The sequence below is a fragment of the Balaenoptera physalus genome, assembly GCF_965194825.1.
Source record: "Balaenoptera physalus genome assembly, chromosome: 1".
In the NCBI taxonomy this organism is placed as follows: Eukaryota; Metazoa; Chordata; class Mammalia; order Artiodactyla; family Balaenopteridae; genus Balaenoptera; species Balaenoptera physalus.
Window position 1 is genome coordinate 87,889,655 of NC_138882.1, and position 23,969 is coordinate 87,913,623.

At 46.4% G+C, this 23,969-nt stretch overlaps 2 protein-coding genes across 20 annotated transcripts in view; both read right to left on the reverse strand.

Annotated features, from left to right (window-relative positions):
- Positions 1–362: 362 nt before the first annotated feature.
- Positions 363–11,349, reverse strand: TARS2 (threonyl-tRNA synthetase 2, mitochondrial). Of its 7 annotated transcripts, none has more exons than XM_082474494.1 (18): positions 11,184–11,349; positions 10,661–10,857; positions 10,223–10,346; positions 9,424–9,548; positions 8,529–8,646; positions 8,346–8,410; positions 8,013–8,091; positions 6,685–6,831; positions 6,397–6,495; positions 5,877–6,094; positions 5,236–5,398; positions 4,881–5,018; positions 4,622–4,699; positions 2,823–2,923; positions 2,511–2,612; positions 2,263–2,335; positions 1,660–1,774; positions 363–736 (listed from the first exon to the last, which is right to left on the reverse strand). In XM_082474494.1, the coding sequence occupies exons 1-18, from the start codon at positions 11,247–11,249 to the stop codon at positions 588–590; spliced, it is 2,157 nt and encodes a 718-aa protein (XP_082330620.1). In that variant the 5' UTR covers positions 11,250–11,349; the 3' UTR covers positions 363–587. The 7 variants fall into 7 exon arrangements, 5 of the variants coding, with proteins under 5 accessions (XP_082330620.1, XP_082330619.1, XP_082330622.1 ...); XM_082474493.1 differs by having other exon boundaries at positions 11,175–11,349; XM_082474496.1 differs by lacking the exon at positions 363–736 and adding an exon at positions 743–908 and having other exon boundaries at positions 11,175–11,349.
- A 219-nt stretch (positions 11,350–11,568) lies between these two features.
- RPRD2 (regulation of nuclear pre-mRNA domain containing 2) overlaps positions 11,569–23,969 on the reverse strand; it is a 92,281-nt gene continuing 79,880 nt past the window's right edge. For 6 of the 13 annotated variants that reach the window (XM_082474031.1, XM_082474027.1, XM_082474028.1 and 3 more), the window contains one exon: positions 16,272–23,024. In XM_082474031.1, the coding sequence (XP_082330157.1) occupies positions 20,254–23,024 (2,771 nt within the window). In that variant the 3' untranslated portion in view covers positions 16,272–20,253. Of the gene's footprint in view, positions 12,593–16,271; positions 23,025–23,969 lie in introns of those variants that run through there. The other 7 variants (XM_082474025.1, XM_082474024.1, XM_082474023.1 and 4 more) reach the window with 3 other exon arrangements.

Genomic DNA, 23,969 nt, shown 5'->3' on the forward strand with positions numbered 1-23,969 from the left:
ACTCCTCCCACACACCCTGAAGGCTCCTGAGAGGACTGAGAAGAATGGTGAACCCAATCCCAAGAGAAACTGATTCTGAGAATCCTGGAGCAAGAGAGGTCTGAGACTTTGTTTTGTGCCTCAATTTCTCCATTTGGTCTTCTTTGGAGAATGGATCTGACAACCTGCTGAACTGGGGCTGGGGAAACAGGGCACTGAGGAGTTTAGACAGGGGAACAGGACAGCTATCCCAGGGAGCTCCCCAACCAGTGAGAGCCATGGGCTGCCCCTTTTCAATTACCCCAATCCCCTAGGACAAAACAGCGGGAGACAGAGTCAAACTCCCTTTTATGTCCCCATCAGGAGTCAGAGATGAAGACACATTCCCAGTAGTTTCAAGTTTATTATTTTTAGTTTCACTCTCCTCACATCCAAACAACTACAGCTTCCCCCAGACCAAATCTCTTTCCATGACAGCAGATTCATGCCTCCACACGAGTTTTGAGGGGTCTGGGGAACTTCAGACTATTGTCAGTTAGGTTGGGCCCCTCCGTGTTAAGGGGGCCTGATAGCTCCTACAGGTCTTTGCCACATCTATACACAAAAGCTCAGAAAATTTCTTCAGCATTTGGGACCCTGGTGTTCTGTAGCTCCAGTAGCCGCTGTACAGCCTCGGCCAAGTCCCGTTCCCCAAGTCGACGATTATCTCGAGTCCGAATGTTCACTGTTCTCTTACTCTGCTCTTTCTGGCCAACCACTGCAGAAAGAGGGGAGGTTTGCGAATCTCAGGGCAAATTTATCCAGAGGATATCTCCTTTTGCTAGGCAGAAATGTAAGAGACCGAAATCTTTAGGAAGAGCAGAGCTCAGACATGGTTCCGGGAAAGGATATATTTAGCTATCTCTTGCTCTCCAGGTTCCCTGGTCATCCTGAGGAGATAAAGAAATATTCCACACATTCTCCTACATGCCTTATCACTTCCACTCAGGAGCCCAGGGGTCAGAGATAGTAGGGTCAGCCAAAGAAAGACAAACAGATCAAGAAGCAGATTCAGAGAGAGAGAGAGAGAGACAGAGTGTGTGTGTGTGTGTGTACATTACAGAAAGGGGAGGGTGGCAGGGTGGATGACACACGTGCAAGTCCACGGGATCATGGGCAGCTTGCTCCAAGGCTGGCAGGATGAGTGGATGTGTAAAACTAGAGAATCAGGTAATCTGGCTGAGACGTTCCTACTCCTTGCCTTCAAGACAGAGCTCTGAACCTTGGAAAATGAAAAAAAGGAGCAAGGTAGGCCTAGACTTTTTTTCTTAAGGCCTTTTTCCTCATCCCTTAGGGCTGACTCTATCTAGGTCTAGAATAAGCAAAGCTAACTAATTAATGCCTTATTAACCCTTCCTGTTCCTGTCTGATGCTCCCTTGGCTAATTACTAACAGACACCAAGAGCTAGGGTGGGGGTCAGAAGAAAACTGTTCTGAGGGTCAGAGGTGCTGGTCAGGGGGTGAAGGAGCCTAGGGCCCAAATGGCTCAGGAGTTCTGAATCCTGGCTCCTGCCCAGCTCAGGTAACGAGCTGCAATTTACCCAAATACACGGATGACCAAATGTAGTAGACAGGAAAGAACAACATACAGGCCGAGTGGAAGAGTGCAAGGCTCTGAGGGCTGTGCTGACCAGGTCTTACCGAACTGAAAATTGTAGTGGGCAAGCTGAGCCCGGCGGATCCTCCGGCCGAGGGTCAGTCCGGAGTCAGCGTCCAGGTCGCCAACCAGTCCTGCAGCTCGCAGGCTCCGCTGTGCCTGGGGCAGAGGATCATTGACAGGAACCTGATTTAATGGAAGGCTGAGGGGCTGGAACAGGCTGATGCCAGTTTTCCTCAAGCTCCCCCATCTGCTCCTCCTTCCTCTGCCTCAAGGCTCTCCCTTCTCAGGGACAAACCCTCCTCACTCTCTACATTGAGGCTTCTCCCCAGCCCCCCAGCCTCCCTGTCGGTCTCCTCCTGGAGCCAGGCCTCCCTGCACTCTGCCCAACCAGCTGCTCGACTCTAGTACTGTCCATATCCTTACTTCTCTCTAGAGAGGAAAAATAAAACAAACATTTCTGCAAGCCCCCTTTTGTGCCAAGTGCTCAGCTGTCAGCATTTAACATTTATTAATTTGAGTCCAGTCTTGTGATTCCAAGTGCCGTGCCCCTTTCACTACCCCATGTGGCCTCTGCTACCCATTGCTCGTCCCCAGCCTCCCTATTAGTCTTGCTTTGGCCCCCAGCCTCACCCCCAACTCCTCACCTCCCTGGCATATTCCTCTTGCTCAGTCCCCACAGGTATGACCACCACCTGGAATGGTGACAGCCATAGTGGCCTGATTGAGAGAACAGAGGAAGGCAAATTATTTATCCTGGCTCAGACCCCAAGTGTGGCTGCAGGGAGCAGATTCTAGAAGGAAACAGAAGCTGGAGTCTGAAGGGAGCCAGGATGTGGAGCACGCACTACCTGGCTTGAGGGCCAGAACAGGCATCGGGGGTCAGAGGTCTCACCATTTTCCCCCGCAGCTTTCCGCCAGCACTCCCAACATCCTTTCCACAGAACCTAGCACTGCTCGATGAATGAGGACTGGACGCTCCAGGGCCCCCGCCTGCCTTGGAGGGAAAGACGGGGGGGTGGATGGAATGGAAAAGTGTCACACAATGTGCACCCAAGATCACCTTCCAGTTTCCAAGAATCTTCAGCCCTGGCAAGGGAGGGTGTGGAGGATGTGGTTTAGTTTTTAGGGTCAAAGGCAGAAAGGGAAGTTGTCCTCCACCTATTCCATGGGCCAAGGGAAAAGGGGACAGGCCAAGGTTCTGTACCCCTTGTACTGGAGGTCAAATCTCAGGGGCAGTTGGAAGTCAAGCTGGATTGTCCCACACTGATGGGGCCGACCCAGGGCATCGCGGAGGTGCACGTCAATCTGGAGGAGACAGAAGGGAGGACATGAGAGAAACCAGAACCAGTATCCTCCATTACGCATGCCACCCCCTTCTACCTAGCCACACCCCAGGCTGTGTGGAGAGACGTGTCACCCAGCTGCATCGTGCTGTCCGTCACTCGCTGCAGACTCTGGCGGTGGCTCTTTCCGCTTAATAGTGGTGTATTATTAGGGAACATCAACATTCACATGAATGGCCCATCCTCACCCTGGCCTCTCAATTCCTTGAGTTGCTCATCTCAGAGACCTTCATCCGCGCCCACACTATGGCTACATCCTTCATGCTGTCACCGCCCAGAATGGCTGTGCCTCTGAAACAGTCCATCAGACACCTGCTCTGATTACTATCTCTTGTCCTTCCGGCTCTGACAATTATTCCTATTAATGGCTCTTCAATCTCTCGGCTCCTTAACTCCTCATTTTTCTTCCCATTCACAGGCCTCTCAGCCTCTCCCACCTCTCTTTCCCCATGCAGCTGTAACCACTCTCCCTGGTTCCCTGGTATCACTGTTCTTCTGTCACATCCACATGACAAAACCCCACCCTGGTGGCACCCTCGCCTCCCACCTCCTTGGCCCTGGAACAGAAGTGCCCAGTGCTGCCCAGCACACCACACACCACACAGACGCAAAAACAGCGACTGATGCAAGTTGCTGTTGTGAACCTCAGCTGAACCCTTGCTGCTGCCTGCAATCCTTTGGCTGCCCTAATCAGCTCTGCGTCGTTCTCCTCAAGGATTTTCAAGCTTTCTCCTCTCTTCCCATCTTCAACCCCCTCACTGACAACTCTCCTATTCCCCAATCCTATCTCAGCAAATGATCCTGCCTCCTATCTCATGGAGAATTCTGATAGTTGGTATCATGAGATAGGAAAATGTCTCAACTTCTGTCACCACACCTATAAATATCGTGGCACCTACCCCCAAGCCTTTCCTTCTACCCCCTAAACAGCACAGGTGGTTCTTTCTGTGGAGGGCTCTGGATCCCACCCCTCAAGACTCCCCAGAAACTTTCCTCTACTGAAACCCCTTCTACAACTTCAACTTCTCCCCGACCCAAACAGGCTCCCTCTCATCACAGCATTTAAACATTCTCAAGTCTCTCCCTTCATCAACATCTCTTTGGATCTGCCAGCTACTCTCCTTTCCCTTTGTAAGAGCCAATGTTCTTGGAAGTGTTAGGTTCATTCATTCACTTCTGACTCCATGTCCAGTCCCCACTTTACTGAAAAATGGACCCTCAAAACCTAACAGCCTTTTCACTAAATCCAGCAGACACTTTACAGTCCTTTTTCCCCAACTTCTTTCACTCTTCCAACTTGCCGTGTGAGTTTTTACTCTTCGCCCCAGCCTCTGCCTACAACGTTCCCTCCTGAAGCACCTTTTTACTTGGCCAACGATTACCTTTCAGATCGGAAAGAGATTCCTATGGGAAGCCTTTCCTGACCCTCCTGAGTAACGTGCCCCCTTAGTACCTACACAGCACTGATCCCACGGTGCTGAAACACCCTATTTACCTCCCAGAGCCCTCACCAGACCTAAGTTCCATGAGAGCAGGAGATGTACTGCTCTTCTTTATATCTTACACAAATTTAAAAACATTCCTTCGTATCTGTTAAACAGTTAATAAAACAAAACAAAAAAAGGAATAAATAAGACTCTAACCACGGTCCCCAACTTACCTTAGGCCCATAGAAGGCACCATCTCCAGGGTTAAGGTCCCAGGGTTCTCCAAATTCTTCTAGGGCCTGTTGAAGGACCTTCAGAGGAAAGGATACAAGAGAGGAATATGTCATCTTCAACTTTATGAACAACAGATCCCTTAGTCCCCCACAGTGACCCTCTCAGCACATGCCTCTGCCAGGGACCCTGATTCCCATCTCCCCTCTCCTTCCATCAGAGACTGGTTTATCTGCCTCTGCTTCCCTACCACCTGCTCACCTGCTCAGCCTGGTCCCAAAGGCAAGGCTCTCCCAGGAAGCCAGATGGCCGGGTAGACAGTGCCAGGCGGAAAGAGAACCCAAGGACAGTGTAGACAGAGCGGAGGAAATCAAGACAGCCTCGGATCTCTGCTTCCAGCTGGCGGAATAAGGGCAGGTGAGCTGCGTGCTAGCTAGAGCTCTGGGGTGGTGGTAGTTTGGGGAAAAGAGGGCAAAAACATAAAGGAAAGGTTGCGATAGAATGTAGCTAAATTATCATATATAAAGAGGGCAACTGAGGGTCAGGAATGTTGGCAGTTCACAAGGAGAATGCAAGGCGGCTTAGAAATGCTTTGGTGGAGCTGGGGAAGGGCCACCTGATCGGGTGCACAGAAGATGTGAGCGTCATCCTGCTGGAAGCACCGCAGCCGGGTCAGTCCCCCAAGACTGCCAGAGGCCTCGGCCCGGTGCAAGGCCCCGAAGTCGGCCAGTCGCAGGGGCAGCTCTCGCCAGGATCTGGGCCGGTGGGCGAACATCAGGCTGAGTTGGGGTGGGGAGGAGTCAGGGCCACAGGGAGAACTAGCCCCTGAAGACAGCTCCTCCGCCCAGGCTGCTTGCTTCCCTTCTCTGCACCATCAGCTAACGCGCTCTCCAGCCTCGGCATGCCTGAGTCCTGTCAATCCCACTCATCACAATCTGGGCCCTGCCTGGTTCAAAAGTGAATCTCAGTAACAACAATAACAGACATCACTTACTGTGCCCCTGTTCTGTGATAGGCACTGAACTGAAAGAAGAACGTTAGACAGCAACTCCAAACCCTTGATATTACACATAAGGAGACTGAGGCTTAGGGAGGTGCAATGATTTTCCCAAATTCACATGGTGAGCTAGAGGGCAGATTCAAGACTCAAATCAGGTGTTCCAATACGATTCCAAGTTTTCTACAACTTAGTATTTAGTAACCCAGCTGCCTAGCCCTAGCCCTGGGAGGACCCAGGTCTCCTGGATGCCAGCTCACCAGTGCGCAGGGCAGTTCATGGGCTTGAGGGCGAGCGTGTCTGCGGGATGGCTGGTAGAGTGGTCACTCTGGGAGCCGGCATGGCTGTCAGAGCCTGGGGGCTGCAGGGCAAACATGTCTTCCCGGTAATGCTCCCAGTGCCCTGACAGTTCCCAGAGTTTCGTAGAAAACAGCGTGGGGGTTTTCACTTCCAAGAAACCACGGCGGGTGTACTCGGCCTAGAGAGGAGGGTACAGACATGGAAGGCCAGAGTGACTGGGGGGAGAGGAGGCAGGATGGCGGCTGTGTGATTCTTCTGGGCCCTCAGGTCATGCTGAGCACAGCTACAACCTAGTAAGCACCATCCTCCCTCGGTATGCTCCTCACTGTAGACCACACATTTCTAGGCCCTTGATAAAGGTTACTAGCACTTTACGATATTTACGTTTAAACTTCTAATCCCCCTCTTCTAACACCTGGCTTCTTCTAGGCCCTCAGTCCCTCCCCAGTCTTCCTTCCCCTGATCATGGGTCCTCCTTACCCTGATAAAAGCCACGAGTACATTATACACCCTTGTCCCTCGAGGCAGGAAGAAGCAGCTCCCGGGGCTCAGTTCATGGAAGAAGAAGAGCTCCTGTTCCTGGAGTCGGGACGGCAATGGTCACTTCAATGGGGAAGCGGGGGCTTGGGAACCCAGAAGAGATAACTGACCAAGCTGCTCAGTCTGCAGGATTCCGAATCTACTCTCAACTTCACAGTCAGGTTCCTGCATCTCTCTCCAACCCTTATCATCACCCCCACCCTGCCCCCATTTTCCCAGTCGCTGTACCTTCCCAATGCGCCGGTGGTCCCGTAACTCTGCTTCCTCCCTCCACTCTTCCCAGGCCCTCAGCTCCTCTGCAGTGGGGAAGGAAATCCCTGACACTCTCTGCAGTGTCTCTGGGGTGCCGGAAAACCTCCATAAGGATGATGAGTTCTGTGGGAGGACAAAGGGAGTCAAAGGGAAGATGAGAACAACCTCTCTTTCAATCCTCATATGATACTCTGACCATAAGCATCACAGGTATGACACTTGACAATGATCCCATCTCATCTCTCTCTCTACTTTTCCCACCATCACCACTGGGAGGATGGCCACCGCCATCCTCCAGACACCCCCTGCCATGTTTACCACCCTGGAGGTGCCTGAGCCTTGATTTCTACATATGTCCTGCTGAATTCTAACCTTACCCTGCCACCTCTTTTTGTCCCCATTCTCACTACCACTGCCCTACCAGCACCCGTGTACTTTGTTCCTTTCCCTTCTAATCAATGACTGCTCAGGGAAGTAACCCTAAGTTCTGGTCAAATATTAGTCTATCCATCCCCTTATCAATCTCCCATACAGCTGCTAGAAAACTCAGTCTCCCACACTAGGTCCTATTCCTGGATCCATGAAATTCAAATGCCTCTGCTTGTTCTTTCCTTGAACAATTGTATGGTACTAATAAGAAACAGCCTGCATTTTATAGCACTTTTAACTTTTCCTCACTTTCTCTTGTGTTAGTTGGTTTTGTCTCTTTGATGTCGATTTACTGGTAGGACAGGAATCAGCTTCATTTTACAGATGGGGAAAACGGGTAAGGAGATTCACCCAAGGCTGTATACTTCATCAATGGCAGAGACAGGACTAAGAGCAGATGCTTAGGTTTTCAGTCCAGGGTTTTCTGCTCTGCATATCTGCCTCTCCCCTCTCTCCCTGCTCCTATTCCAACTAATAGCTCACCTTGCCCAGGAGCAATATTTTCAGAAAGGGCAGGCCTTTGACTTCAGAGTATTCTCTCTGTGCCTGTCAAATGGTGTTCCACACTGGTTCTCTCCACAGGAGCTTTCCCTACATGACCGTGTCCAGCCTGTTCATGCCCTCCCTCGCCATCTCCCTTAGTGCTAACGTCTGACTATGGACTCGGAATTGGCTTCTGGGCCCTGGCAGGATGTCCAGTATCTGTCATCAGATGGGGATTTCTAAAAGGCAGGGACAAAGTTTCTTTCTATTTCTGGATTCCCCCCTTAGCTATCAGAGCAGAAAAGGGGCTGAGAGAGAGGATCACCTTCTCATTCCCCAGCTCACTCCAGTGAAAACAGGAATCTCAACCTAACCCAGCCCTCACAACTGACCGTTAGCAGCTTCAGGCCTCCAATCTGTCCAGTATGCCGAAGGTGGGGGCCTCTGCACAGATCAACCAACATACCACACCTGGGAGAAAGAAGGGGCCAGTTAGTGATTTCCAGGTTTTTGAGCTTCTAGGATTCTCCCTCTAGGGTGTTTAGCTGACAGAAAGAGACATAAAGAACTATTCCACAGAGAAAGCAATGGAAGATAAAAATCAATTCCCATTTCTTTTTTGGGAGCAACAGATTACCTTCTATCTTCTTTCCCTTATCCCATTTCTGGCCTTCTTTAGTGCATCCCCACCTCTCCCTGTTTCCCTCAGTCTTGACAGCTCTCACCCATATACTGTTGCCGTTGGACCTGTCACTTTCTCCTCGATCAGGTGAAGCTTAAAGGGGTTATCCTGGAAGAAGGGAAGAGTGAAGACAAGTCTTTATTCCCACGAAGAAGTCCTGAGAGAGAGCCACTCCTTCCCTCACGTCTCTAGATTATCCTCCTAAACTTGTGTGTCTCCACCCCACCTTGAAGAGCTGCCGAAGCTGATCCTGGGAAGCCTCTAGTCTCCGGAAGGGTTGAGCAGCAGCTGCAAGTTCCTGACAAATCCGTTCCAAAACAGGCAGCTCTGAGCCCTTGATTGTCCTGGAAAGATGAGGGTTGGTTGGCTTCCATCCTCTAAGGAGCATCACCTGGGTGTTGGCCAGGGGATGAAATCCTGCCTTCCAAAAACATCTAAAATTATTGGCAAAGACAAACAGACTAGGGGAAAACAAATAGGAAATCAGGTACAAAGTTTACAGCTGGAGCAAAAGCTCTCTGTACGAAATTAAATGTTGTGTGCAGGCAATCTGCATAAAGAAAACTAGAGCAACAGTAATAAGGGATGAAGTAAAAGTTGAAGAATTCATAAAAGCTAGAGAAGGTAAGTTTCAAGCAGATTTAGAAAAGGAAGGACATGGACTAGTGGAGAAAGTGGTACCTATGTCACAGTTGAGGCATGGAGGGACCTGCCCCAAGCTTTCTTTCTCCTCCAAACTTAACATGCCTGAGGCCCCAGAAAAAGGTCTCAGAAAACACCCCAGGAAAGAGGTATAAACTTTCAGTTATAAGATGAATAAGGTCTGAGAAACTAATGTATAGCATGGTGACTATAGTTGATAAATTCTGTATTGTATAAGTAAAATTTGCTAAGAGCAGATCTTAAGCATTCTCACACACACAAAAAAAGCATGTGATAATTAACTCGATTGTGGGAATCCTTTCACAATGTATACATGCATCAAATCACCACGTGTACACTTTATATTACAACTTTGTCAACTATAGCTCAAAAAAACAGAAAAATAAAGTAAAATATGGTGAAATCTTTGAAAACGAAACCACCCCAGAATCATTCTCCTCCTTCCTTGCACTACTCACCGTTCCTTTCCAAGGAAGAAATCATGGTAAAAGCCACATCCTGTGCTTGGACCTTGGCAGAGGACAGCACCTAGAAGTTGTTCAGCTGCTGCCCCCAGGACATGGGTACTGGAGTGCCAGAATACCTGGGTTCACAAGAAAGGAGTTCATGAGTTCATAACCTTCTCCTTTAGCCCCTAGCTCTCGGATCCTCTCCTCAGATAAGCTGGCATGAAACCAGTATGAATAACTATCACAAAATGGGGAACCTGACTTTGGGGTGACCACTAAATAGTAAAAAGTAAAACGAAAACAAAAACAACTGAATAGAAAAGAAAGAAGGCCACTAGAAGCAATGCACAGAAGAGAGTAAGCCTCACTCCTCAGTGCTTCCGGTTCTAGAGCACAGTAGGAGGCTAGTCAGTTTTCATGCCATCCAAGCTGACATAAAGTGGAGATGAGGCCAGGTGATGTGCTCGGTTGTGCAAGCCACATTAAAATTAAATATATGCTACAGATGACTTATAATGCATGTCTCAAGAGTTGGAGGGCTAACGTGGCATTATTATCCTCTGTTTTCAACTTTATATCTCTCCCTTTCACTAGCACAATGATCACGCTTAATAGACCCAGGCTAAGTAAAAACTTTCACCCTAAGTTTCCAGCTTAGCCAGGAATAATCAAGACAAGCAATCTGTGGTAGGCCTCCCTCCCAACTGCAAATGGAGAAACTGAGGCAAAAGAAATAAATGCTAGAAGTGCCCACTTAAACATCTCTTAGTTTAGTAGCCACTGTATCCCTGATAAGGAAGAAACTTACTGCTTTCCCCTCTGCAGAATCGAATGTCAGAAATCTGAGGTCAGAATCTGTCTCTAAGGGCCGCTCCAGATCATAAGGTTCTCCATTCACTTGAGCAGCCACTGCAGTATCTGCCAGTTTAGAACTTCAGCAGTGGGGGATGGGGAAAAAGAGAAAAACAAGGTTACCATCCAAAGGGGTAGAGAGGGACTAATCTCTTAGCAACTCCAAACTTGAAAGGGGAAATGTGTTACCAGAGCAAAAGAACCTATCGTTTTTTTCCCCGATGCATAATAGAGGAAGGGCAGAGACTATGAAACTAATGCAGATAAAAAGGAATCAGCAGGAAAAGCTGTCTTGATGCGAATGGAATAAACATACAGAGCTCTTTCCCTGCTCAAATCGAGAAAGTACAGAGATAGAAGGATTATCCTGGTAGGTAAAGAATGGGCCTGGTACCTGATCTGCTGGGCTAGTTGGTAAGGGGTTGTGTTCCATGCCACAGCATCCACTTTCTGGCCTCCAGGAAGTGATATCTTAATAGTCCGGTGTTCCTTCTGTGCCATGCTTGCTAACCTCTTTACCTGAGCAGTCCATAGCTCCTCAAAAAGGCCAAGCCGCTCTACCAGCCAGTGTGGAGGGGTCGGCACAGCTGCCTGCAGGGAAAGATGTTAGGAGGTAACACATGTCCCACCATTCCTTCTTGGGATTGGGGACAGTGGGAAATTAGAACATTTAAGTGGCCGTGGTCCTAATTCCTAGTCTTTAAAAGGACTGGGTGATAACGGGTCCTAGGCTGGGAGCCCTAGGCCCCCCAGGCTGCTGACCCTAGGAAAAAGATGGCGCATCTAAGGGCTAGGGTAGCCGGGTCTGGAGACGCAGGGCGGGAGTAGAGGGGGTCAGGCTGGGTTGAGAGCCTACACTTTGGGGTTCCGCTGGGCTGGGTCCAATGTGGTTCGGAGTCTTTGGGTACCTCACGCACCGTGTGCAGCCCGCAGGCTTGTAACCCTGGGATCCGAAGCCGCCGCCACCTCTGATACAGCCCCATTTTCCTTCAGACCCGTCCTACATCCTCAAATAAATGATCGCTGCTTCTCCATCGCCAGATTCCTCATTGGCTTCCGGCCCAACAATGTCCATGCCTATTGGTTATTACAGCTGCCACTCCAGTCTGGGACCACCTCCAGGAACTCCGAAGAGGTACACCCCACACAGCGCGAGCAGCGATGCGGGTGGTTCCGGCTGACCGGAAGACCTAAACTGTTACACATATGGGCAATTCCCGAGACCTGCAGTTTCAGACCAAAGTAGCAATAAGATATCCCGCGGCTTTGAGGGCAGGGGCAGGAAAATTCTCCAGAGAGCGAGCGGGAGAAAAACAGATTAGAAAGGGTAGTCATTTTCTTTTAACCATTAAGTTTTCTTTTACGTAGTCTTCACTGGCAGGTAGGACACAGGTAAAAGCATAGACTTTGGGACAAGACAGACCTAGTGTAAATCCTGGATCGCTATGTAATTTTGGGTAAATTAATTTCTTCTAAGCTTCAATTTTCTTATCTATAAAATGGGAATAATAATAGTTATCATTCTGAATTGTTGAGGTTAATTTTATGTAAATCGTTTAATATACTGCATGGTACATAGTAATGGGCAACAATAGCTACAAGCTATGAGAACAAATGAATATAACCGCTTTGGGGCTAGAGCGAAAAATCTGCAGAGGGCACTCCTTGGAGTCCCTTCATACTCATCGTGCTTAAATAGGGACCTTAGAAACCTCTTAATCTTACAGATGAAGAATTTAAGGTCAGAGAAGGTTAAGTGGTTTAAGGCCAAACAGTAAGCACTGACGCTGGATTCTGAATCCACATCTTGTATTCCTCTACCACACCAGACTTTCTCTGGTAATAGAGTTTACTCCAATGCAATTCCCTCTTCACTTCAGAAAGAAGTGCCTGACCCTAGAATCTTAGCTCTCTGCTTCCTACACAAGACCTTTGCCTCTCATTCCCATCCTAGCTCTCAACTTCCTTTATCCCTTCTCTTCCCTCTCCCTGCTATATCCAGAACACAGGACTAGGTATATTTGATTTGTTTTACACAATAAAAATTGAAACACAACCAGATATGTAGTAAAGTATGAGGGGAAGTGGATTTGGGGACAGCTGTGAGGTTCTCAGTAATTCCCATTAGTCCCCTCACCTGGGGGTGGGGCTGGTTGGAGTTGGTTCTCAAGTTTCCAATGGTGATGTTATCAAGGATTGTGGAGGAAAAGCTGTCAGAGAAAGATGTTTAATCTAAGTTTCCAGAGGTTCTGAGAGAGGCAGCAGTTGATCTGAGTCACAGGCACCACCCTGGATCTTGGCTCCATCTTCTGGTATGTTAGACACCCTGAAATACAAAAAGAAATAAACAAGACTGTGGAAGAGGAAGATTACTTGTGTGTGTGTGTGTGTGTGTGTGTGTGTGTGTGTGTGTGTGGTTGGGAGAAGGTAGGGAGAATTTTTAAATGGCATTCAGAAAGTCTGACAACAGGCAGAACTTTCCCCATGGCTCTGCACCAAAAGGGACAGGGGAGTGTTACATTGCAGGCAACAAATTGGTAGCTGCTCAATAAATAATTATTGATTTAAGAATGCACCAATCACTGTACTGACTCGAAACTCCAAAGTATTGATATACTGATACACACCTTCTTCAATCATTCTACCTTGTAAGGATAGTAGAGGGATGGTGGAATAAGTAGATTACACTGTTATGGTAGCTCCCAGCACTCATCCCTCAAACATTTACTGACTGCTTACTGTGTGCAATGCACTGAGCTGAGTGCTCAGGAAGTGCCAATCAATCAACTACTATATCATCACCTATGTAACCTGTTTTGAAGTGGAGGGAGGAAGGAAGGAATGTCAAGTTATTCCATTCCTCCGTATGGCAAGCAAGCCAGCAAGCAAGCAGACAGAAGCAAGCTAGCTAAGGCCAACGCATTAAGCCCTGGTTCTTCACAGTGATTTTGATCTATGACTAGCATGTCTCAGCCTCGGAATTTTACTATGTGCCAAGTGCCATGCTTCACTATCTCATTTAACTCCTAGAACCCCGACAAGTAGTAGCTCTTCTTACGCTCCCTTTAAAACATTGAAAAGGACTCTCAGACAAGTCAAGCCGCAGTCCGTCTGAAACCAAGGCCTGTGTTCTGCCATGCTATGCTGTCTCTCAGGGACCAGGATAATCGTAATGCACCATGTTTGGTAGCACAGCTCCTTTTTTTCTCTCCAGGGTACACTTCTAGGAGCCTTTGGGGCCTAAGAGATCTTTAATATAGGGTGGAGAGAAAGGTCCAATAAAAAGCCAAGAAAAGAGGCAAAGAGGCATCTTACCAAATATCCTCTACCACACTAAGGTTAAGAAAAAAGAAAAGTTTAGGAAATAATGGCAGAAGATTTCACAGAAGTCTAGGGAAAAGGGAATCCTCAGTAAAGGGTATACTAGACCCTTAATCAATTTTGGGAAATTCTCAGCTTTACTCCACTTTTAGAATAGACATCCTGTTAGCTAAAGCTTTGGTTGAGGACGTATTGTTTTTATAACGTTAAACTATTTGTAAGAATTCTCTCCATTGACGGTAAAGTACATTTCCCACTTGTTATCAGGATCAACACATTACCTCCAAATCTTAGTTTTTAGAAGCAAAATTTCCCTGCACCAAAGAAATTTTAAAAGGTATTGGAGGTAAAAGAGAGAAACGTAAGAAGGTAAAATACATAAAGAAAGGTTTACATCATTGCCACCAAATGCTTTTGAGGCCCAAAGAACTAGCCAAGTGGTTAAGCCTACAGGAGGTACTGTGGGGAGTTTAGGTTAAAAAAAAATGTTTTTTCTTCCTTAGTAATGAAGATCTAGGACGCAGCCAAACTTTAACTTTGCTTTAAAGATGCTACAAAGAGAAAGTCCAGCCAACTTTGCTGAATAAATCAAGAGGGGGAAGCTTCCTACCCAGAGCATGGGGATAAATTGAACTTTGACGACAAAACCTTAGGCTCACCTAAAAATCTCTACTAACATTTCCCTTTCCCAAGACATTTCTTGAGTCTGAGACACAAGGAAACAGCCACCTCCACCCTGCCTTTTAAATGACCCTGGTTGGTCAGGTCAACACCAAAGGAAAAATATGAAGTCTCCCAAACACAGGAGTCAGTGCCAACTTAAGTTTGATGCTGAAGTAAAAAAAAAAAAAAAAAACAAAACTCAAAAGCAAAGAGCAAAGTACTCTGAAAGAAGGCCCTAGCTACATCTACGGAAGACTACATACAACTATGGCCCACTACCCAAAAAACCAAGATTTGAAATTAATACTTCACTAATCTCTACTGCCTTTGACAATGATTGGCTACCTAGAAAATGGGACCTTAAGTATTGCCTCATGTGGGTGCAAAGGATTCCTAGCCAGGGGAGGAGAAAACAGAAGGAACTAGATGCTGCTCATCTCCTTTCTACCCATTCCAACTGAAATACTCCAAGAAAAATGTAGGAGGTTTCAAGTCTTATCTCCTTCCTACAAATTATGTGGCAAGGGACTTAATTCTCAAAAAGAAGGGGATCCAATGGGGAAGGGAAAGGAACTAATGTGGTTGGAACATCTAATTTGCTAGGAACCCCAGCAGATCCAGGGTGTACTGGTTTAGCCAACACCCTTTTCAGTCAAACACAAACAACTGCAGCCTGTATTTGTTCTGTTGGCACTGCTTACTAGCCTCTCCACCCATATCTGTGTTCTCAACGTTTGACTCTTGCCACACTGATAACAAAGGGAAAGGACAGGAAAAAAATAATAGAACCGTAAGGTAACTGTAATGTTTCTAGACAGATCTCAGCCTTCTTATCCCCTTCCCCTCAAACTTGTAACTAAGCATTAAAGGTTTCTTCTGTCCTCCCCCAGCAGTTCGTCAGAAATTGGTATTTAATTTTACATTGCACTTGCTCCTTTCCTTTAAAGCATTATGTGCTTCTTTCTACTTCTACGTGGGGGGAGAACAGGATGTTTACTTAGGAGCCATCTCACTTATGGGTGTCCCTCTTGCAGCTTTGTCTATGCAGACTCAATGAGTTATTACTCAGCAATTGTGAACAGCAGCTGACCGGACTTGTCCATACAGTTACTCATAAACAAGTATGAGAAACGCCTCAATACCCTAAAACCCATTCAGATAGTGTTTGTGTTATTCTGTCTACATACATGAGGGGGTAACTCATTCCTTCTATACCATATTGGCTTAACTAGAACAATTTTGGGGAAGTTATGTATTTTCAACATGCCCAGAAAGGCCAATGAGGAATTCTAAAAGCTGTTGCTTCCTTGGGGTGGCGACAGGAATCAGGTGGGCAAGTCAAGGTCCCAACTGGGGACCAGGAAGTAAGGGTGAGCCAGATTCCAAAAGCAGCTAGCATAGTGGTACGCCCTACCTGCTGGGTGTGTTCCTAGGCTGCTGCTATTTCTGAAGTGTCTGGTGACACATCTGTAGCTTCACGTATTCAAGGCTGCTATTTAGAGCATTCTATCCTGCCAGTGACCCAGCCTGGTCTAGACGCAGCAACTCTCTTCGCCCCTTAAGCCAACATTCCATTTATTAAGCCTCACTGGGTTATGAAAAATGGATGGGGTTAAGAGAGAGGGTTTGAGTGTAGCTTCTGTATGACAGACTGTCAATATGCAAGAAGGGTAGATGTGGGCAAAGAATTGGCCAGAAGGATCCCTATCACCACTACCCCAATTTTATGTTTGCTTTAAAAATGCTTCTTCACTCACAACTGTACAACTTTTTGAAGACATAACACAAGCTACCATCCATACAGTATGCCCACTTCATTACCAACCATTCCCTGAACATCTTGATCTCACCCCACCCAACGTCCCTTTCAAAATTGAATTTCGTAAAGGATCAAAGAGAAAACCACAAGGCCATAAAGATCTCAAGAGGCTCAGACTGCCTTCAGTGACACTGAGTGCAGAAGTCAAAGGGGACGACAGCTGGACAAGATCAGTGCGAGAGGGGAAAAGTCAACCACACAACAAAGGAAACCATACTTTATTAAACAGGAAAACAAAAACATAATTTTGGGGGCAAAGAGATTAAAAAAAAAAAAAAGAGGAATGGCTGGAAGAGAGGAAAGGGCAAGTGGTCACAAGGAAGGGATGAGACGGGTGGCCTGTGGCACCTGTGTTTGCCTTAGAACCGTGCAGGCACACACACCAGCCCCTCTACCCTCCATGCACTCTTAGACCAAAAGCCAATACAACTGTATCTTCAGAGATATATCCAGGCTTTTCTTCCTGCATTCTGTAGCTGGTTTCACCTTCAGCCCTGGACAGTCATGTAGGGTCTTTGCTGAAGAAAATTTAGGTCTTTCCAACCATAGGCCTGTTCCACAAAGCAGCAGTTTCAACTCCTGGAGAAGTTCCCTCCTATTTGCACTCACCAGAGAAGCCAGGGGCCCTTGGTCAAAGCCCCAGATCTCAAAGAAAAATGTCAAACCTTTAGAACTAGTTATTTTATTAAATGATATTAATACACATTTCAAAAGGATTTCATTGTTGTTGCCTCTAAAGCATGTACTTGTTTTGTTTTCCACACTGAACACGTGAGAATATCAATCCAACATATCTAATTTTAATCTTAACAGGCACCCCAGCCCATTCGAAAAAAGGGGGGAGGGGGAGGAGGGGAAGAAAAAAGGGGAAAAAGCAGTAATTTACAGCGGCTTCAAAACAATAACAGCTGAAGCTTAATTCTGCATGAACCAGTAACTTCAAGAGTGATAGTGAATATTTTGCAATTAGAAGTTTAGCATATTCACATTATCTAGATAGGTTTGCTGTACCATATATATCACAAACATTGTATTCCTGGGATAGGAAAGGATAAAAGGCCTATTCTCTTATCATTTTACCTTCCCTGGAAACAAACCAAATTCTAGTTATCCTCAACTTTTGGGAGGGCAGAGGGGAGCAGGGAGAGAGGTTTCATCTAAGCTGACTGAAGAGTAACTCTTACAAAATACTTAAGGACTCAATTTCTGATACTGTATCACTGTGTTTTAAGTGGTACCAGTGTATTCATGACCCCCACCCACTGATTCTCTGTCTGTGATTTTACAGTGAGCACCAAGGACGTTAGCAACAACTTCACATATTCTGCTTGCATATGAATCATGTCCTTGCCAAGATACACTATGCTATGCTTTCTTTAAAAAAATCTTGTTTATTTTTTAAACTCAGGTTGAAATACAAAAGTCAGAGCACGGAGTTTTAAATCACAGACACAGAAAGAATAAAACCCCTTTGTTTCATGTTATGAATACCAGAATTGTCTTTTTTGTTTCACTATATCACATATATACATTGTTGTCTTCATTTACTGCTGTAGACAGATTTCCTTAAAGTTAACAACAGCTGACAAGTCACATACAAATCCTCACTTCCATCTTGAAACAAATGCATTGAGGATTTTGTGGCTTAAAAAAAAATAAACACTCCACCAAAAAACCAACCCTTAAAAGTCCATCTTTTAAACTGTACAACAAGGTCCTTCTTTCATGGATTAGCTATCATGCTTCTGAGGACAACAGCCCTGCCCCAACATTCAGGAAGCCACTGTCCTGACAACCCCGCATTTTCTGATAAAATCAAATGGTCAGAGAGCCTTTTCAAGTAAACACTACTTTTAGCTTAAACGAGAGCAGCAAAAAGAATTCACATTCTTTTATTCTAGAATTAAAAAAAAAATCCCACTTTCCTGCAAAGGAAAAAAAAAAACCTATCTCAGTTTCGAGTCAGAGAGAACTCTCCCTTTCCCTCCCCCCACCCCCACCCTCACACTCTCTTATACTTTTCTCTAAACAAATGTCTTAGGACTCAATATAACTGTACTGTTTCTTTGCTTTGCTACACTATATACCCCAGCCCACTTACAAGGTCATGGTATCATGCATTTTTGGGGGGGGAGAGCTACAGGGCAGAGAGGCTTGAGAAGGTCAAAGAAAGAAAGAACAGTTGGCTTAAAACCAGAAATGCATTAGGAAGATGAATGACTTGCAGGATCCTAACCAAAGAAAACATGGCGAGCCCAAATAAATAATATGGAATAAATTACACAAAAACTCCCCAACTATGATGCACACCTGGTTTAAGCTGCTCTTTATCTGAAACGCTCTTTATCTGAAAAGCAAGTTTATTCTGAGACAAATAATCTTCTGTCACTACACTACCCACTCTCTCCCATCTTTAATATTTCGCTGGAGGAATCCAAAGCAATCCCCATACTTCCTACAGTTACTCCTATACTAACTTGGAAGAAAATATAGAACTTGCTAGAATTTCCTTTTCTTTTACTCATCTGGCTGGAGATGACCAGTGTGTACCTTGGGGTAACACACTAAATAAAAAATAGTAGTAAAGCAACATTTGCCTTTCAGTGTCCCTAGATAAAAAGACATAAACACTCAGAATGCAGTGATTGTCTTTTTCCCAGTACTAGTTGTAGAAATACAAATAAGAAGCCTTTCAGTTCAGGGACAAGAAAAGCACTGCTTTCTCGTGGAAAAAGACTAAGGGCAGAAACATTATTTTCTGTTGAGAGTGGGAGGTGAGGTTAAGGATTGAGCCTTGAAATGTGACAGGCTGCGATCTGTAGAGTGGGGTAAATTTGAATTTATCAGGTCCTCCTGTTTCTCTGTAAAGATACAAATAATAATATCCACTGGTCACTAAGACAGATCTAAAGAGGTATAATATAAAGAAAGATGCTACTGAACTTCCTCCTTTGAAATACCAAGAAGAGGGGTGAATACAGGACCAGGTCAAGGGGAAAAGAAAGATAAAGACAAATATTTCCTTTTCCCTTGTAGTTAACTTTTGCTGAAAACTACCAACAAATGTCACTTACGTTAGGGAGGCACCATGGTAAAAATGTCTACTTCTTATTAAAAAATACAGGGATAATATTTGATAACATTTCAGTTACACCTTCATATCAATTGTCAACTGTAGTGACTTTCTTTCTGGCTAAAGCAGAAATGAAAACTGAGGGAGGAAAAAGTCAAGAAAGAAAAGCAGGAAGCAAGAGTTTGGTGCAAGATGTGTGAAACTACCTCAGAAATGTTTCCTTGTTTATGACAGATGGGCAGGTCACAACACACCATTTAACAGTTCCTTTCTCTAGCTCTCAATATTGTAGCTACTCCTTATTTTAACCTTTAAATTATATCCAGTCCCCTTTCTTTCACTCCAAGTATAAAGAGGAAAATTTTTTACTAGGATAAAATGAGGTCCGTATCTCCTCAAAGTTACTGCCTGATAGTACTTTAGAAGAGGAAAAAAAAAAAGAAGAAAAAAAAAGCTTTAGATTTTAGGAGAGAGGTAAAGAACTCAACTGCAACATGCCTTTAAAAACAAAACAAAGCAGAACAAAACAACTTGACAGGTCCAAGGTCTCCCACATTTCTCCCCTGCAACATCTCCTGGCTGTCAGCAGGCCACAGAGCATACAGGGAAGAGCGCCACACTGGTTACAGCAGTAACAGAGCTGGAGAGAGAAGGGGACAGGAATCCTTCCACTGACTACTTTTGACGTGCCAAGCCCAAAATAACATCCCAACATTGCACATTATTATCTGTACTGATGGAAGTTTTATTTCAAATGTAATAATACTCTTCCACAGATGGGGTAAGATAAGAGCTGTTTTCCTCCCCACCCCTCAAACCCCCAGCCAAATGAAGTGGCTTTGGTTGTGTTTCTTTGCCCCCCACCCCCTTAAAATACAAACAACTTGGAGAAGGTGGGTGTAAGTGCAGTGGGAGGCAGGACTGGATGGAATAGTGAAATGTGAGCATATGCACATGGGACTTTTTAATTTGGAAGGGAGGTCCTCTGTCATAATAAAAAAAAGAAAAAATAAATCAAAGGAGGGAAAACAAACAAAAACAACAATAATAAACCAAACTCCTACTTCCAATTCTCTCTAGACTGTTCAAAATGCCTTTCCCTTAGTTTCCATCAGTACCTGGGAGGGAAGAATGGGCGTTTTGGTGCAAAGAACGGAGGGCCCCTAGCGAAAGGTGGCCTGGGTCTCTTTAAACTGTGAAAAGGGTCTCTGCTGAGAAAAGGTTCCCTAGGCCGGAAGTCTGGCCGGGGACTCCGCAAGATCATACCACTCCGGTTGATGGCGTCTCTGTGTGAGGGACCCAAGGGGGGGCCGCTGCTGTTGCTGCTGCCTCCCCCACCTCCTCCTCCGTGGGCTGGGCCCAAGTGCTCCAGAGAAAGGGAGGGTAGGCTCAGGCTCTCACGTACACGGCTAAGGCCAGGGCCGTTGAGGTCCCGTTGGGTGGGGCCCCCATGGTCCCTGGGCCCTGGGAGCACCCCAAAATGGTCAGCCAGGGTCCCTTGAAGGAGGGAACTATGGTCCTTGGGAAATACCGCCACAGCCCCCGCCACTCCGTGCTCGGCCAGTGGTGGGGCTGGGAAGGGTACAACCCCCGAGTGGTCAACAGGAGGTGGAGGAGGAGGAGGAGTAGAAAAAGGGACGCCACTCCCGCCACTGCTGCTATGTTCCCCAGGGGGTGGAGGAGGGGGTGGGGTGGGGAAAGGAACTCCGCTGTGCTCTCCAGGAGGAGGTGGGGCAGCATGGGCCAGGGCTGCCTCCTTTGTGAAGGGGTTCGAAAGATCCACAGAGGGTAGATGAGTGGGTGCATCTCGAGAGAAGATACCACCATGATCCTTAGGAGGGGCAGGTGGGGCAGATGGCGGCCCCACTGGCTCTCTCTGGAAGGGTGTCCCATGTTCCAACGGGGACGGGGGGAGATGATGCTCAAATGTTGAGTTGAAACTGTTGGAACGAAAGCTGCCGACACTTTCCTGAAACTGGGGTGCTCGTTCTTTGTATGGTGCTGTTTTAAAGCCAGTGAGGCCTCCGCTGCCCCCACCCCCAAGGGATGCCAACTCAGAGGCACTTGAGGGGCCATTGTCAAAGGAGCTGCCTGAGGTGCTCAGATCAAACCAACCCACCCTTGAAGCCTCACGCCCATGTCCTCTATTTCCCTTCCCAGGAACTCGGATGGACTCTACAGTCTGTATTGGCTCCCCTGACATCCTCCTATTGGATGCATTATGATAACCCAAGGTTTCTATAGGGGCCCCCTTTTCTTCCGTACTATCAGGCAAGTCTAAGCAGGAGGAGGAGACTCGGGTCTCTATGCGGTAGTGCTCTTCTTGTTGCTGCTGATCAGTGGCTGTCAAGCTGGGCTGGGAGAGGTTTGAGAGACTGACACCATCACTTGAAGTGCCCTTGCTGGGGGCCTGGCCAAAATGTTTATCATCTGAGGGCTTTCGTGAGGCATTTTTAAGCATATTCTTAAACTCAATCGTCGATGTGGTGGAAATGGTGGAGGCCAGGACTTTCTCCACGCCTGACGTGGGTGGGTGGCCCGTGGGAGCAGCAAGGGTATTCTGCGGAGAGAAAAGGGAACGATGTGGAACTGGGTGAGGAGAGTCTGGGTACTGCTTCTGTGGCAAACTGAGATGCCCAGTGGTAGACTGAGACAAGCTATTGCGGTTGGAGTCAGGGGTGAAAAATGAATCATTCTTACTCGGTGATGGTGACCGGTCAGACCCAGGTTCATTCCCTCTTATGCTGAAGGCACCAAAGAGCCCAGGGGAAGACGAGAGACGGTCACAGTTCTCACTAGAGTCCAGGAGGGCCCTTACAGATGGAGGGAAGGCAGACTTTACCCCAAATTCTTGGCCCCTGTGACTATAACTGGATAAGATGGGCTGGTACTCGGTGGTATCAGAAAGCTTGCTTGATTTCAGGATAGATTTGGCTGGTTTCTTCTCTAGGTTCATCATGGCAGAGGGTGGAGGCCCTGAATACTCAAAATCTCGGTAATCTTCATCTTCCTGGAAAGAAGTATCTGGATAGAATTTCTCCTGTGAAGAGTCCATCAGGGAAGATGGTCTCTCCATTCCATCAGAAGGCTGCTTATAGGGTGATTCACTGCCCAGGCCAAAGGGTCGATATGTAGATACAGAATTGGAGAGCTCTCGGGGGTAGCTTTCCTCTCTCCCAGGGGGTGGTGATCTTGTACTGCTGGGTGTTGAGGAACCAGGGCTAATGATCTTAGAAAGCAGGGACATGGTATCTACACTGCTGGATGTGGGCTTGTCCATCATCTCATCCTGGGTGGGCGTCCCACTCCGTTCATCCCGCACAGGGGTTCCATCAATGTTGTCGATTGACGTGCTAGTAGGGCCACGCTGGAAGTCTGAGGGATGGCTTTCTGCTGGGGCACTGGATCCCAAACTGCTCAGGATTGGGATGTTTAAGTTTAAGCCACTGAAACCAGGATTACCTTTTAAGAAGTTGTGGATCTTCATTTCCAGGCTTGGGGAGGTGGACTCTGACTCCAGCTTTGGCTTGGAGATCTCTGAAGATTGGCACATGGCAACTTCAGTAGGTGGGGCAGCAGGGCTGGTATTGTGGGTACCTGTAAACCCCAGAGTGTTTGATGGTAGCTTGAAAGTAGAGCTTGGGAGCCCTGGGCTTTGCCCAATTGAGGCCTTGCTGGCTGATGTTGAAGAGACTTCAGAAGTTGATGAATTAGGGGAATAGCTGAAGCTTTTCGGAATAAAGGATTGGGTATTGGAGGGCAGATTTCTTCCTTTTATGCTAGAGACTGTGGTGTTGGCAGGGGAAGCTGAAGTGCTCTGGGATGCAGCTTCGCTGGATGGAACTGGGTTCCCAGTAACACTCTGAAGTAAAGATGACAGGCCTGTAGAAACAAAGATTAGAGGAGTTAAAAAGAACTCCCTACCTTCCAATGAAAACAATGTAGGCTAATTGGATATTCTCATTCATTCCAGTCGGAACTAGATAGACATTAAAATATGAGATCAAAGGGAATCCAGACCAAACAAGTAATGGCTAAATGTCATAGAAAACACTGGACCTATTTATCAATATAAGAAGAGCAAATTACTGAAATGTTTCTAGTAGTCATGAAACAAGTCCAACATGGCAAAATAAAAGGCAACAGGATGGGGGAGATTTTAGTGTCAGAATCATTCACAGCTTAAACAAGACAAAGCAGGAAAAGAAAGGGTGCAAAATTACTTTTAAAATAACACTTTAAGCCAGTATTTCTTAATGTTTGGTCTGTGGAACTGTTTCTCTAAATGCAAATAGATATTCTGCCCTATCCTTCCTTTCCAACCTCCACAACTGTCTCTAACAAGTTAACCTACACTGTTATTCTCAGGAGAGAGACAGCAATATGCAAATTGCAGGAATTTACTTGAACTGGGACGCTTTTTTCAAGGAGCATCTCTTGCCGCACTGGTGTTATCTTTGGGGAAACAAAGCTTTGGCTGTAAAAAATTTTAGTTGTAAAATGTAGCAATAGTAAATATACAAACATACACCACAAAGCTTATACAGCTAGACCACTGGGGCACTGATTCTTTCACAAGAAAACATACAATCCCCTTCTTATAGCTTGGAAAATTCAAGGATTATTCAGGCTGACACTGATGGGATTCAACCCCACTCACTGACAAAACCTTCTCAGAAGCACTGAGAAAGAATTCTTTGGGGCAAAGAAGACTGAAGTTCACCAAAGCAAACTGCTCTTGCAGAAAAATGCTTGGAAAAGTACTTGATAAAGAGATAACAGAAGGTCCTTTAAATTCAATCACATTTTGGAAATTTTCCTCAATTT